Raw genomic sequence first — 13818 nt, 5'->3', positions numbered from 1 at the left:
CCCACCCTATCGATTCACATCATGTGCCTGCCATCCATGAAGCTATCCAACGCCTCTCGTCCTCTTTTTGCACGCAGCGCGATGATCGGCGAGCTAACCGCGACGCCGCGTCACGACCGTTGCCGCGAGCGGTTGAGTTGAATGCCTGACGAGAAGAGGTGAGCGGAGGGCGCGTTCTCTGGCGTCGATAAGGCGAGACCCAATCGCCGGGGGGCGCTGATCGCACACCGCAATGGGGCCTCCGGCAGGCATCGGAACACGGCGCGAGCGCAGCAACACCAGACCACCGGTGCAGTGAGTAAGCAGTATGCAGCAAAGACAGGCTCGCGGCTGTTTGATGGACGACGCCTCGTACATACAACAACAGCAGAGCGGCAGGCGTTGCGTGCGCTGTCCTTTTCAATCTCGTTGAGATGCGGGACCCGCCGGTGTTCGCGCAGGTTAGGCGGGCTGTGGAGACCGCTCTTGCGGGGGCATGGCACGGCTGCAAGGTCCCCTCGACTCCCGCCGCCGCCGCACTTGCTGCTGCCGCAGCGCGACAAGGGCCGTACAATTCTTTATTATTCCTGGGCATGCAACCCAGGAAACAAGAAGAAAAAATGGAGTCTCCGTCCATGCACATCCCAGACCTATCCCCGCGGGTATCGGACTACTTCCTCTTCCACCGCGCCGACAACCGAAATGACCAGTGAATCGTCCAAATCGCCCTTTCACATGCTTTCTGCGCCCTCGCGGTTCCGCCTCGTCGATGCCTCTATCTACAGGAGTCACTTCAAAGTCTCGCGACCAGTGGCACCACGTCCCACTTTCGTGCCAAGCGCCGGCAACTCAATGTTCGGGCACGCATTCCCACCTCGATCAGCAAATGAGGCGCTGAAGGAACGAACAAGTGGGGGAAACAAGCGTAAGCCCAAGCGCACGTACGCTCTCCCGCCCAGCGCGTCGCTCGTAACCTTCAAAAAGGCAGGGAAAGACAGTCGGCCTCGGCTTCACGTCCGCGCTGCGCTTCGACTGCCGGGCTAGCCCAGCGCAGGGGTTGGAAGTGGGGAAGACGGCGCCTTTTTTTTTTCTTTCTCAGGGCAAGGCCTCATTCCTTCCCGCCTACCCCCGAAAGGCGGTCGCAGAGGCGGCCCCGACGGTGGTGGAGCACCGCGAATCGTCGGTCAGGGAGGTTGGGCGTCGGGCAGCCCGGCCACGTCTTTTCGTGCTGCTTGCCGACGGCGTGTATTCGTGACCACTGCCGGACCAGTCCAACTGCCATCAGCAGTGCCTCCTGTAGGGCTGTTAGCTCCATATGATACATCAGCTCGTCGAAAGCTCCGAGAATATTCTCGAACGCAGCTCCAATCTCTCCGAAAGGCATAGGTACCGCCCGCCATGCCCGGAACCCTTCCATCATCGTGAACGCGGAGAAAGACCCTGGGATTGGCGCATACGAGTAGACCCTGATATCAATATCACTTCGTCCTAGCTATCGTCGCAATCTCGCTCCGGCGGCCACCACCGAGCGAGACCGAACGCGTCATTACTCTGCTGTATAGGTACGGTACGGCCCGGGGGCTGAGAACAGGCCCCTCCAGCCCTTCCAACAACCCACCCACCAACCAACTGCGGCCATCATAGCGCGGGATGGGACTGCAGCCCGGCCTGCAGCCGTCCGCCCTATTTGCCGGGTCTCACTTTTCAATGTCTCCCATTGCCCGTCACTGACAGAAAGAAGGCTAATCTCCACATTGACCCGTCGCTTAATGCTGACACCCTCCCTGTCAAGTCAGCCCTTCGTCTTCATGCGTGAAGGCAAATGAATTGCCCGTCCATCCGATTCATCCATTCCAGCCCTCGACTCATCGATCAATGCCTTGGAAAAGTTGGCACAGCTTAGTGATGTTGTTCGCGTCATCGTGAAGACCAACGATGCCGCGGACAACAAAGGAGCCATCGCGGCTCTTCCCTCTTATTGTACTATCCGCCTTGTACATAAGCGCGCGTCAAAGAGGATAATAGGATCGGTTATTGGAAAAGAAAGCAAAGAAGAACAACGACTCAGTTCGCCTGCAAGTGCGCGGCGCATGCCATCACGTAGCCAAAGCCAACCACAAAATTTAGCGCAAAGGTACCGACATCTCGGAAATACGTGCATCTGACCGCGCGCAACAAAACACCTCCAACCAATAGGCAGACTGTGTCTTGACCAGGGGCTTAGGATGTCGAGTCCTCACATTTCGAACTCAGCCTCAAAGACAAAGTGTGTTCACGATAAGCTTTCCCGCCGCAGTACTATAACCCGTCTAAGTAGAAGCGAGATTGCCTAGTTTGTTCCCGTTTTGTTTTATTTTTTTTTTTCGCTCAGTGTTTCGAAGCTACCATGGTACCGTATACCATAGGATGCGTAAGGCTGCTAGTAGAACTTTACTCAAGGAGGGTAAAGCGTCATGCATCTAGTCACGCATCGGCTTACGCCCACGCGCCGAAGGAAGCATAGAACGAGATAAGCTCGGGGTCCGGATTGGAGAAGGGAGAGAGAGAGAGAGAGCGCGCACAGGAGGAGTACGTACCGCTGGCAATAGCTCGTGCATTAGTGTAGCGGCTAAAAAGCCCAAAGCAAATGCCGAAAAGGGTCTCCGCTACATCATTATTATTGTTTCTCTACAAACACAGTCAGCCTCTAAGTCTACGGGCGGGAGGGCTATGTTTACGTACGTTCCGCGCTCAACCGGGAGGCGAGAGCAGAGCACCGGATATAAGAAAACTCGAGTAGTGGTGTGCTACGGATCAGCACGTAACATTTCCTGGCCCATTGAAAGCCCCGAAAGCACATGTAGATCTCGGTTCCAGCGTGAATAAAACCTCTACGCATGGTCCCCGTCACCAGGAAGATCGTAAGGGGAAACACGTGCCAGAAGGAAGCACGAGCGAAGAGAAGACCGTCGTATGAACAGAGCCGAAATGCTCTTCCTCTTCAAGCTGACGCGCTTGCTAATGAAAAGATGTTCGCTTCGGCCGAGACGAGTAGAAAATTGAGATCTCTGTTCTCACACGTGATAGTGCGGCATAGAAGGCAGGAATCAACAGAAAAGCAAACAAAACAAATCAGTAAGACTGGTCTTGAAATTTATGAATCACGAAGTGCCCTGTACCCGTATACCTACGCTTTTCTTTGTATGAAAAGTTTACCTGACCATTTTCCCAGTAAGAAAACCAAGCACCAAAATTCAACAGTCCAAATGACAACTCGCACGCTTGTGTCGAAGTCCAGCAAACCAGTAATAGAGGAGCAGTTCATCCAGAAGTGAGGGGGAAGCCAGAGAAATGGAACGAAGGAAAAGGTTAGAAAGGAAAGAACGCCAACGCATGCCTCGCCATAGCTCCTTGCCACTACTGAGCGCGAGCCAGGATATCTCTTTCGTCAAGAAACAACAATCCAGATCGCATACACGAATGAAAACTGCGCTGCAGCCTCGAGGCGCAAATAGAAGAGAAGACAAAGCAACAACCTCCAGATGTGGATAAGTGACCGGCATATCATCTGCTTCACTTGCACATCCAGTGTACCGTGATCAGTGCCACCCATCTTTTTCCAATCACCACCAGATAAAAAACTTCATTTGAGTGCCAGCCAGCAGGGTTCCCACTTCTTGGGCCCATGTTTCGCCGTTTTGAACCGTAGTCGGAGCCGAACTTATCCAGCAGCGGAAGCAAAAGACCTTCATCGTAGTAGAAAAGAGCAAAAAAAAAAAAAAAAGCAGAGCAAAAGCCTAAATGAATCATAATCGCTGACTCCCAGCCCTCCGCTCTCATCACTAAGGCCCGCGGTATGGAACTGGAATAGCACTTATGCGGCGCCCTCAGCTGCCGCCGGATTGAAGAGGGCTATGGAAGAGAAGATTCGCTCAGATGCCAAAGAGGCTTTCGCGGAAGGTCGTTGTTGGTGGGTATCCGTATACGCTGTCGCAATGACGCGAATGCTGCACAACTAGACGCGGAAAGGTCGAATCGCTCCATAAACTTCGTCGATGTCTTCATAGTGCGGTATCGTGCTCGCAATTCTGCTCAATATGCATCACGCTCTAGTAAACAAAATGATTAGATGAGCTCCACCTCAGGGTTGGCTCAGGGTAAGCTAAGCGCCGCCCTTCTTGCGGCGCTCTTCGGCGCGGGCCTGTCTAGCGGCCTTAACCAGAGGCGCAAGTGTGGCGAGGGGCTCAGCCGTCTGAATGAACGGGTGCTTTGCGACAGTTAGCAATGGCCACAAGTGTCAGATCATCTCCAATGCTTACAGTGAGCAGATCGTGCGCGCTCGCACGCTTATCAGGTTCAACCTTCAGGGCGAACGCAAGGAAATCCTTGAACACAGGCGTGAGGTTGTGCTCCTCCTTAATGGCAGGGGTGCCGTTGGTCGCAATGAGCCAAAGAGCGCGAAGGGGAGACTCGTTCAGGTACGGCGGTTCTCCCTCAATCATCTCGATGGCCATGATGCCTAGAGACCAAATGTCGACCTTGCGGCCGTATTCCTTCCTCGTGACGACCTCCGGAGCCATCCAGTACGGCGTGCCGACCATGGTTGTCCTCTTCCGCTCGGACTCGTTGATCTGCGCACAGAAACCGAAGTCCGTGAGCTTGATGTTCCCCTCCATGGAAAGTAGAATGTTATCGGACTTGATATCGCGGTGGATGACGCCCTTCGAGTGCAGGTGTTGGAGACCGCAAAGAACCTGTCAATGTTAGCTCACTCCCACGCAAAATGAAAGGAAAGGATCGAATTGGCTGGAGAAGTCCTTACCTCGCGGGAAACAGCAGCAATTTGGCCTTCACTCATGATGTTGAAAGTTACCACATCCGTCAACGAACCTCCTTCCATGTACTCCATCACCACCCAAAGATCGCCCTTGACCAGGAAGGAATCCATAAAGTTGACAATGTTGCGGTGTTTGGATTCGCGCATGACCAGGATCTCGTTGATAATCAGATCCTTCTTTGGTTGTTGATCCAGGTTCATTTGCTTAATGGCAACACAGCGATTGCTGCCGACCTGATACGCCGTGAAAACACCACCCGAGGCACCTTGACCGATCTTGTTAAGATTTCTGTACATCGTGGTGGGATCTTGAGGGTTGCAGATTGCGTTCAGCCTCTGGATGATATCGCTGGGCTGAGCGCTTGCCCGTTGCCGCCGTTGACCAGGGCGACCACCTGGCGGGGCGGGGCCCATGCGTGGTGCTTGAGTGGAGTGGGGAACATTGTTCGGATCGGTCGCTTGAGCAAACTGCTGCTGGGGATTCGGCGGTTGGTAAGGGGGGTTCTGCTGGTAGTGGCGCTGGCTTCGGGTCCGCTCAATCTGCGCCTGTTGACGAGCAATCGATTGCTGAGCCTGGAGCATTGCCTGCTCTTGCTGAGCTTGGTATTGCTGAGTCGAGCCTTGCGTCGGGGGCGGACCGTAGTTCGTGGGGGGTGCATCCGTGGTCGTATTCGAGCGACTGCGTTGACCGTTTGGCTTAGCGTGAGCATTCTCATTGGCAATTGGAGAAGCATACGTGATAGGCGAGTGATCTTCTGGCACGCGCTCCATGCCAGCAGCAGGCGCGGGCGGCGCGGGGCGAAGCGGCATAACCTTGGGCTGCTGTTGCTGGGCCTGCGGCGGCCTGGGGGCCGGACGATGCGGAAGCATCTCGCCGTTGACTTGGGGCGACTGAGCTTGCATCGAGGCGTGACCTGGTCGAGGGATCGGTGGCGGCGCGCGAGGGTTCTCGAAAGAGTCTTCGGCATTGCGGGGGAAGCGAGGGCTAACGGGAGGGCTCATCAACGGCGTCATGCCGCCTACTTGCTGCGACACGATGTTGCTGCTCGGTTGGGCATGGCCCAGCTTGTCCCAGATGTGTTCCTCGGCGCGGCCGCCCTGGTTCTCCTGGAAAAAGTTGACGACCTCGACGAGAGCCTCAGGGTGCTGCGTCTGGTCTTGCTCGGTGATGCCGTTCGCTTTGAGGATGTTCTGCCATTCTCGCGGCAATCCCTGCGACAGACGTGTCAGTCAGCTCGGCTGCAAGAGCTACCGGGGGAGGTGGTGTGGGCGCGCGCTTCTGCTTGGGAGGGCTGCGCTGTTTATGCATTGCAGGCGACTTACCGTGAACTCGCCAGTGTCGTTATCGATCGACACATGGGTGACGTGGAGCGGGTTGGTTGGGGTACTGATGGTCGGACGGCGCGGCGACCCCACGAGGCCGCTCACAAAGTTGGTGAAGCCAGTCTTTGTCTTCTTGAGGGTGTCGGGCCGGGTGAGCTTGGAGGGCCTCACCTCGCCCGAGAAGCGCTTGTGGTGGTTGTCGTCGGACTTTGCGGGGTTGAGGGTCTCCATCTTGCGACCCAGCGCTGCGAAACTGGCCGACTGTCTGAGGCGTGGGGTGAAGAGGTGGGCATCCGCCGTCTGCGAGTGCTGCGGGGGCGGCGGGCGCGCGGGCGAGTTGGAAGCCCTGTTCTTGCTTGTGCTGATGGCGTTTATGTTCTGGTACAGGCCCTGGGCGTCGAACGGCGACCCAATGAGCTCGGAGGAGCTCTTCTCGGTGACGGAGCGGCGGGCCTGGCGCTGCTGGTGAGCGTATGCGGAGTCGTCGACGGCGCTCTGCTGGCGCTCGAGCGAGGAGCTGGACGAGGACGGGAACTCGCCCGTGGGGCTGCGCTGGTGGCCGTGACCGAGTGAGTGGAAGTGCGGGTAGGTCGGGGCGGAGGGAGCGCGGCGTAGCGAGCGATGGGCGTTGTAGGCGACTGGTGGCGGGGCTTTCTTGGTTAGGCGGCGGTGCTCGCGATGGTGGTGCTGCGTGCTTGACGGAAGGTGCTCCATGGCGGAGGCTGGCGCGGGAGCCGGTCGTCCTTTCTTTGAACGGGCAGTGCAAGCGGGCAGGCGGCAGGCAGGCAGGCAGCTCGCGAGGCCGTTTGCCAGGCCGGGGGTTGCGCTGACGGATCCGAACCGCTGGGGACGTTACGCTTGACCTGCAGGGCCAGCGGTGCGGGCAATATACAGGACAAGCACGAAACGCAGCAGAGGAGCACCCGAGTCTTTGGCGATAGTCGCTCACCTCTCGCCCGAAGATGGAGACGTCCGCAAGTCGCAGCGCACCAGCCCACGGCCTGCCACCGCGCACGCACGGAGCCCTAAAACGCGTCAAGGATCCGGTTCTGTCAAGCACTCGGCTCAGCTCAGGGCAGCCCATGCCGTCGGGCACTCAGTCTATTTACGGGACGAGCGGCCTTGCGGGACGCACAACGCGGGCGCGCAGCAACAGCGCCAGCGCCAGCGCCCGCGGGCAGCCATGTGCGGTTCACTGCTGCACTGCTGCGCCCCCTGCTCGGCCGCCCCAGCTGCTGCAGAGAGCCAGTGCCAGTGTGCAACAACAAGGCAGCGGGCGACAGCGGCCAGCTGCTCTCCACCGCCCGCGCCGCGCCCGCCCTTACAGCCGCGCCCGCACAAACCCTCAAACCCTGGGCGGGTCTTCTCCAGCAGGCGTTTCAGGCCGCACCCTTAATCTCGAAACCGCGGTAAGGATGTTCCGCCATCCTGAGAGTGTGATGGTGCCGGCTGCATGAGCGTTGCAACTTGCGCCCCGGCCTGGCGCGCGCGAGTAATGGCGCCGGGCAGAAAGGAGAGAAGAGCGGCGGCTCACAGCCGCCGACGCTGCCCTTCGCACGCGGCCCCCGCCGCCTAGCGCTCTCCAGATAGAGCCCCGGCATGTGCACCGCGAGCCACCACCGCGTCCCCGTCGCCGGCGCGTCTGTCTGGGGCGTGCAATAAAGTTGCTGGTGTGTGCGGCGGAAGACAGATTGCTCACCACGTGTGCTGCGAGAGAGGATCCTGGGATCACCGCCGAGCGCGGCACCAACATGGTGTGCTCGGCCGCCGCGGCGCGATCGGATCGACACCTTCTGCCAGCCCTCGTCCATGGGCCTCGTCGACCGCAACAGAGGCCTGATCGCCAGCTCTTGCACATCCGCCCTCCGCACACGAACGCATTTATTTCCGGCCGCGAGGCCCGCAAACTTTCGTTCGGAAGCCCTCCGGTGCCTCGCGGCATCCTGAGCAATCTGCAGCCCCGTCTGGATGCGGCAGCATCACACAAGAAATTTGACGGAAACCGCATCCCTGCCGCCTCGATCTCGACCGGCCGGCCCCATGAGAGCCCACCGGCAATACCCACCACCACGGGCATCGGGCCACACGCAAACCTCGTGTCGTCGTCTTCTGGAAAGTGGCCAGACACCGGCGGAGCCCTGCGCGCCGTTCCCAAGCGAAATGAGCCTCCACGTTTGCCCAGAGCGGCCAGGATCAGCCACCGCGCGATAGAGCGCCATGGGCGGGCCGGCGGGTCCACGGCCTCAGAGGCTAAGTACTGCGTGCTGGACGTCGAACGTCAAGCCTCTTGACTGTGTCTCGACTCGGCTCCAGACCGTCAACACCAGCCTTGGCCCAACAACACCATCCGACTTTCCCAGCCTGTTGTCTCAGACACCCCTCCCAGCTCAGAGTCCCTGGACGTGTTCGCAAGCCACCAACCCCGGCCAGGGTTGGGTATTCCTTGCCTCCAACGCACGTCATAACGCCTGATGCACAGCATGGTGTTTTCCACCGCCAGCCTCTGCATGAAGATCCGCCTACCAAACCGGCAGAGAAGAAAAGCCACCGTTGCCGAGCGTTCCTAATCATTGTTATTGACGGCCCGGTCCGGAGTATACAAACTACATACGCCATTATTACCGCTGAGAAGCAACCGCCGTTGCAGGCACGATGCCGATTGCGGCCCAAGACGCCTACCAAACTGTGGAACGGAGGGACGTCCGGCAGCGGCATCTAAGATCAGTTGACCCGCCGCCCCTCACTCTGGGCATCCCTTGATTCAAAAGCAGTTGCACCTACCCGCCAAGATCGGCTTCTCGCTTTCAGCTCCCGGGCGGAGTTTGAAATGCAATTCGGCACGTGGTCCATGGAATTTCGTTGTTCCATGTTTTCGAGGTTTCCTTTTGTTTCCGGAGTCTTTTCTACACTGGGCCATGCCTGCCCGAGCTTACGGCTTTATGTGACACATGACATTTCATTGACCGGCTCAATTTCCAATGGCCGTTGCAAGTGCTCAGCCGCATTGATGATCCAGCAATGTTGGCCGCATAGATTGCATATCATTCCTGCACACTTCAGGTAATGTCAGACCATGGCGCGTGGTTTTAGCAATGCTTTTTACTTCGTGCCAGGTCTCGGAAGTGGATACGCAGCGCTTGCTAGCCCAATCCCCCTCCTCCTGAAACGGCGTATGCAGGAACAAGCAAGCCACGTTCTGCGAGCATTTGCGATGTCAGCTTTTAGTACACTGGAGTACAAGAAGCCCGGCAGAAAGCAGCGGCTCATGCATCTTGTGCGTGCACCCTTCTCCAAGGTACACACTGGTTGTTGCTGCTCGATGCCACACGCCTCAGTATTAAGTGCCTTTCATATGATAATGCTGCTGCGCGTCTCAGCACTTCAGGACTTACAAGCCCCGCTATTGTAGGCCTCTCGTTATCGCCTTCCTCGCCCGGCAGCGAGGGAGAAGCACGTACATGGCACAAATGAGCCATGATCGACATTCGCTTATCGACCCCGGGTCTACGGTCGTCTGTCCTCTTCCTGATTCCGGGCCAGATGCTTCCACACGTTACCCATCTCCCTTTGTCGCTCGGCACATGCCTTGCTCCTTTCCCCGTTGGGGCAAAGAGAAGACCAAGCCACGCGAGCTGCACCCGTCATTCGCCAGACACACGCACGCGCCATTCCATCTACGCGGCATCGGGCCAGGGCATGGGGAAGATAAGATGCGCCGCGTAACGGGAGCTGCTTTCGCTGCTAACCAGATCTGTCATGCCAGAGAGGTGCGGAGGTGGGAAGCATGAGCAAGCGCGTTGACCACGCCGTAGGTGCTGGGCATGACGTTGTGGCACGTTTTGCGCGGTTCCTTTCCCACATCCCTCCTAATGTTCTAGTCTTGTCCCGGATAGCGGCATCTTTCATCATGCAGCCTTCGTCACATCCTCCTACTTATCCTTTTTTTTTCGCTTGACACCTATTTTAACTTTTTCAGTGCCTATTTGAATGCCCGTGAAAGGGGTCACGAACCGGTGTTCGAGCCAGTGCGTACCTGCAGCTACTCCCTTTGGTTCCCCAGGAACTGGGGAGATCACCCTGACTCACCACTTCCGATGGTGGTGGCTGAGTCGTTTCCTGCGGCTACTGGGTTGCTGCGCTTTTTCGACAGCGGAGGAGCAGGTGCAGCCGCCGGACTCGGATGCGGGGACACGATACACGAAACCGCAAAAGAACTCAAACAAAGAGATTGTGGGGGGAAAGGTCTAGAGACCTGCAGTCAAATGTGAACAAGCACATGTGACACAAGACGTTGATTTTGGGTTTTTCTGTTCACGTTCCCCAGTGGCATATTTTTGGAAAGCAGTGTCTGGTTGTTCTTGCTTCTTACCCTTCTAGCCTGTTTTCTTTTCCATTCTTAGGCGTGCGTTCGTGGCTGGGTAACGTGGATGATTGCACGAGTGGTTCTGATTTAGGGCGGCATTGACAAATATGCCTTGTGCTTCCGTTTTGATTGTTTTCTGTCAGGTGTCAACGTGGGACAACGTCCGCATTCGAACTCGGTTGGCAAACAGAGAAACGACAAATCAGACTGATAGAAGTAACAATACTAGCATCCTCTGCGGCCGTGAACTGCCAAATGAACTATTTTCAGCCCTTATAATTGGCATCAAAAGCAAATACATCTATAGCATGGTAATTAGGTGCGTGGCAATGCGGCTCTCGTGTCACTGAACTTCTGTGGCTGGCTGAAGCTCATCCAGACCGGTGAGTGTGAACCATCTTTGCCCGCTTTACTTGCAGATCGTTGTTTCGAAGTTCTGTCTCTAATACCCTATCTCCCTAAGCGCCATTTTGCATTACCCATGTGATTATCTTTGAATGGTCTGGAACTCATCTCCTTGAATTGTTTCAACGCAATGTATAAATTCAACGGAGATTTGAAAGCTACATGGGCATAGAGTCTTATCCAAAATACCTACTGTATTAAATTATAATCATAGGTTTCGCTTTCTTAATAGCTTTGACTGAAACTTAAAAATTTATGTCTTGATTATTTTTTCCGTCTCTCATGCTGCCATTGGAAAATGATAAAGGCTTCCATTAAACAAGACGTAACTTAACCCTAGAGTAGCCCCACGCCGCTTAAGAAAAATCACTGGGAAAAACCCGCAGATAGTAGACTCTTCCAATGTTTAGGATTTGCTAATACAACGCTTGTCCATATAGTATCCCGTTCACAATCTCTTCTATAAATCTAAGCCGGCGAATTTGCGGTCCAATATCTATCAAATCCCTAGTGGATACAGCCCCGACAACACCCAAGGCTCTTTAATAGGCAAAAATACTAAACTTTATGACACTAGCTTAGTTCAGTTGGTCGTTATCGTGATCAACCAAAATGCTTGCATGATGTCATTGTCAGCGAGCGCCGAGACGCACCATCGTGTGCCGAGAATCCATCATTACCACTTCTGACAGGCATAGAAAATGCACGAGGTTGAGCAAGTGAGATTGATACTAGCAAACGAAATTCCGTTCTTTATCTCAAGGGGGTCTAGCTTGACCTAAGTTTCAGCATAATATGCCAGACTGTCAGCATGTCCGCTCCAAATGCAAGCTTCACGCTTAAAAAATCAAGGAAAGCAGCTCAACACCGGCCAAGCACTTTCGCAATCGTGCTCCTAAGCTTGTCGATGGGGCTGCAGCTCACGGCAGCCTCGGCACAGGGCTCGAGGCGCGGGTGGCCCCGCATGCAAAGGAAGAAAGGTAAGACAACGTGGATTCCCGTCAGTACTATTGGCCAAGTATTATCGTCGGCGGCTACCTGCGCAACTGACCGGTCATGTATGCTTACTGTGCGTATCCGATAAACCGGACTGGCTCAAGAAAAAAGACCCCTGTTCCTTGTCTCTCATCATTGCGAAATTCTCTAGTGCCCTCGTCATCCCTGGCGACAGGTACGGAAGAAGTCAAGGAAGCTACTAGTATAGGACAGGTTTGCTGCATGTAGACATGTGTGAAGACGTCATAATACATGCTCAATAGGAGCAATCAGAAACATTCATTATCAATGTTCGGCTGTCACAGATTAAACCATATGAAGTAGTGCTGGAATATGTTATGTTCCTTGCAAATGATATGACTGAAGTAAGCAAGAATGGGCGTTAAGTACATTGGAAAAATTAAGAAGAGTATACGCTCTGAGTGATGACGGGGCGCCTGCCGATGCTGCTGTGTGGGGGCTGAGTCACCCACCACGTTGAGATGCAGGCGCCTCAAAAGGGAATATGCATGTGCGTGGAACTTTGGACATCTGGGGATCGGAAGGAGCTGTCAAGGTCACGCCTGGAAGGATCGTCTACGGTTTCAGAAGAACTGGGTTGGAAAAGCTTGGTACAAGCGAAAATGCGTTCCTCCAGAACCCCCCTCAGGTTGCCAGCTGTCATTTCTGACTCTTTCTGATTTCCTCCATCTATTTACATCTAAGGTCCGCTCTTACCTTAGTTTCTGCTTACATTACTCCTCATCGCCCTCACAGCCTCCAAAGTCTTGTATAGGAGTATAGGAAGGAATTCCACAAGCAAAGCATATCGGCGAAACCGGCCCTTAGGACAGCGGAAAAGGCATGGTTATGTGGTCTCGTGGCCAGCACGTGCCATTGAAAGGCGTCGACGGTCTGTTACTCCATGTTACGCTCGGCTGATCAACGATGCATTAGGCGGCGCGCCTAAACAGAGTATTCGGGCCACCTCGAAAGGATGTGTTTACGCTTGCCCTGCGTTCGCATACCGCAGTCGCAGAGTATCTCGAAACGCACTGTAACCGCTTTGTACGCGCGGCGAAGGATTCAAAAAGCAAAGCATGGCTTTGAAGTCGTCAAAATAGAGAGGAGCATACGGCGCTTCGTCGGGCAAAGAGGGCGCGGGCAGAAAGGTAGGCCTGAAATCAGCCTTTGCCGCTGCGTGGCGCCTCTTAGGGCTCGGCCTGTGTACAGCCACCCTCGTCACTTTAGCCCGTATGCTTTTGGGGCGCAAGCCATCGTGGGATCGAACTTCAGTTGCCCGAGCATGTGAAACTGTTTCGATCGTGTGTATGTGGAGCGTAGGAACGGCGGAGTCCTCCACGGGTGCGCCGAGCGCTTGCCCAACGATGGCGACGGAAATGGTCTACTTCAACGCCTCAAACTCCGTGGTTGGCGACAAAGCTTTGATTGCCACAACTAGTGTCAAAACGAGGTGAGGCTTGAGATTAAGGTGAAGAGGCTTTTTTTCCGACGTTCGATGTTCTCCACAAGGAGGCATCCCAGGTCATGCATGCTGTCCGCCACCAGATTAGTGGCGCCTACCTCGTGGTCCAATCGCAGTTTGTTCGAATGAGGAGCTGTAGCTAGGTTGTAGCTACAGTGATTTCCACGGCGAATCCAATCAACGGAAACTAGAGGCTGATGAGACGATTCCAACGTTCCCACTGAACTTTAAGCTAAACACATTTCATGGTCAGCTACAACCGGGCATATATCAAGACACAACAGCTTTACACTTTTTTAATCTCATCAATCAGAGTCGATAGGTCGCGCTGAAACGGCCTGTAGGAGAGTCAGTTGACCCACGACGACCCCTCAAAGGAGTCTTACCTCAAACAATTGGACGTAAAACGAGTTCTATGCTCTAACACTTGAAAAACACTGAAGGCTTGACCACATCTAGCACACAAAAAGT

The 13818-nt window shown here is 55.2% G+C and overlaps 1 protein-coding gene across 1 annotated transcript; it reads right to left on the bottom strand.

The window, feature by feature from the left end:
* Nucleotides 1–4120: 4120 nt before the first annotated feature.
* On the bottom strand, nt 4121–6832 carry BKCO1_1000056 (ste ste20 paka protein kinase; the record flags this gene model as incomplete). The annotated part of the gene is made up of 4 exons (XM_020269411.1): nt 4121–4225; nt 4278–4712; nt 4781–6007; nt 6119–6832. The coding sequence occupies 4 exons, from the start codon at nt 6830–6832 to the stop codon at nt 4121–4123; spliced, it is 2481 nt and encodes an 826-aa protein (XP_020132963.1).
* Nucleotides 6833–13818: the final 6986 nt, after the last annotated feature.

This window comes from Diplodia corticola, assembly GCF_001883845.1.
Source record: "Diplodia corticola strain CBS 112549 chromosome Unknown scaffold10, whole genome shotgun sequence".
Taxonomy (NCBI): Eukaryota; Fungi; Ascomycota; class Dothideomycetes; order Botryosphaeriales; family Botryosphaeriaceae; genus Diplodia; species Diplodia corticola.
This window is presented reverse-complemented; position numbering and strand designations above follow the sequence as displayed.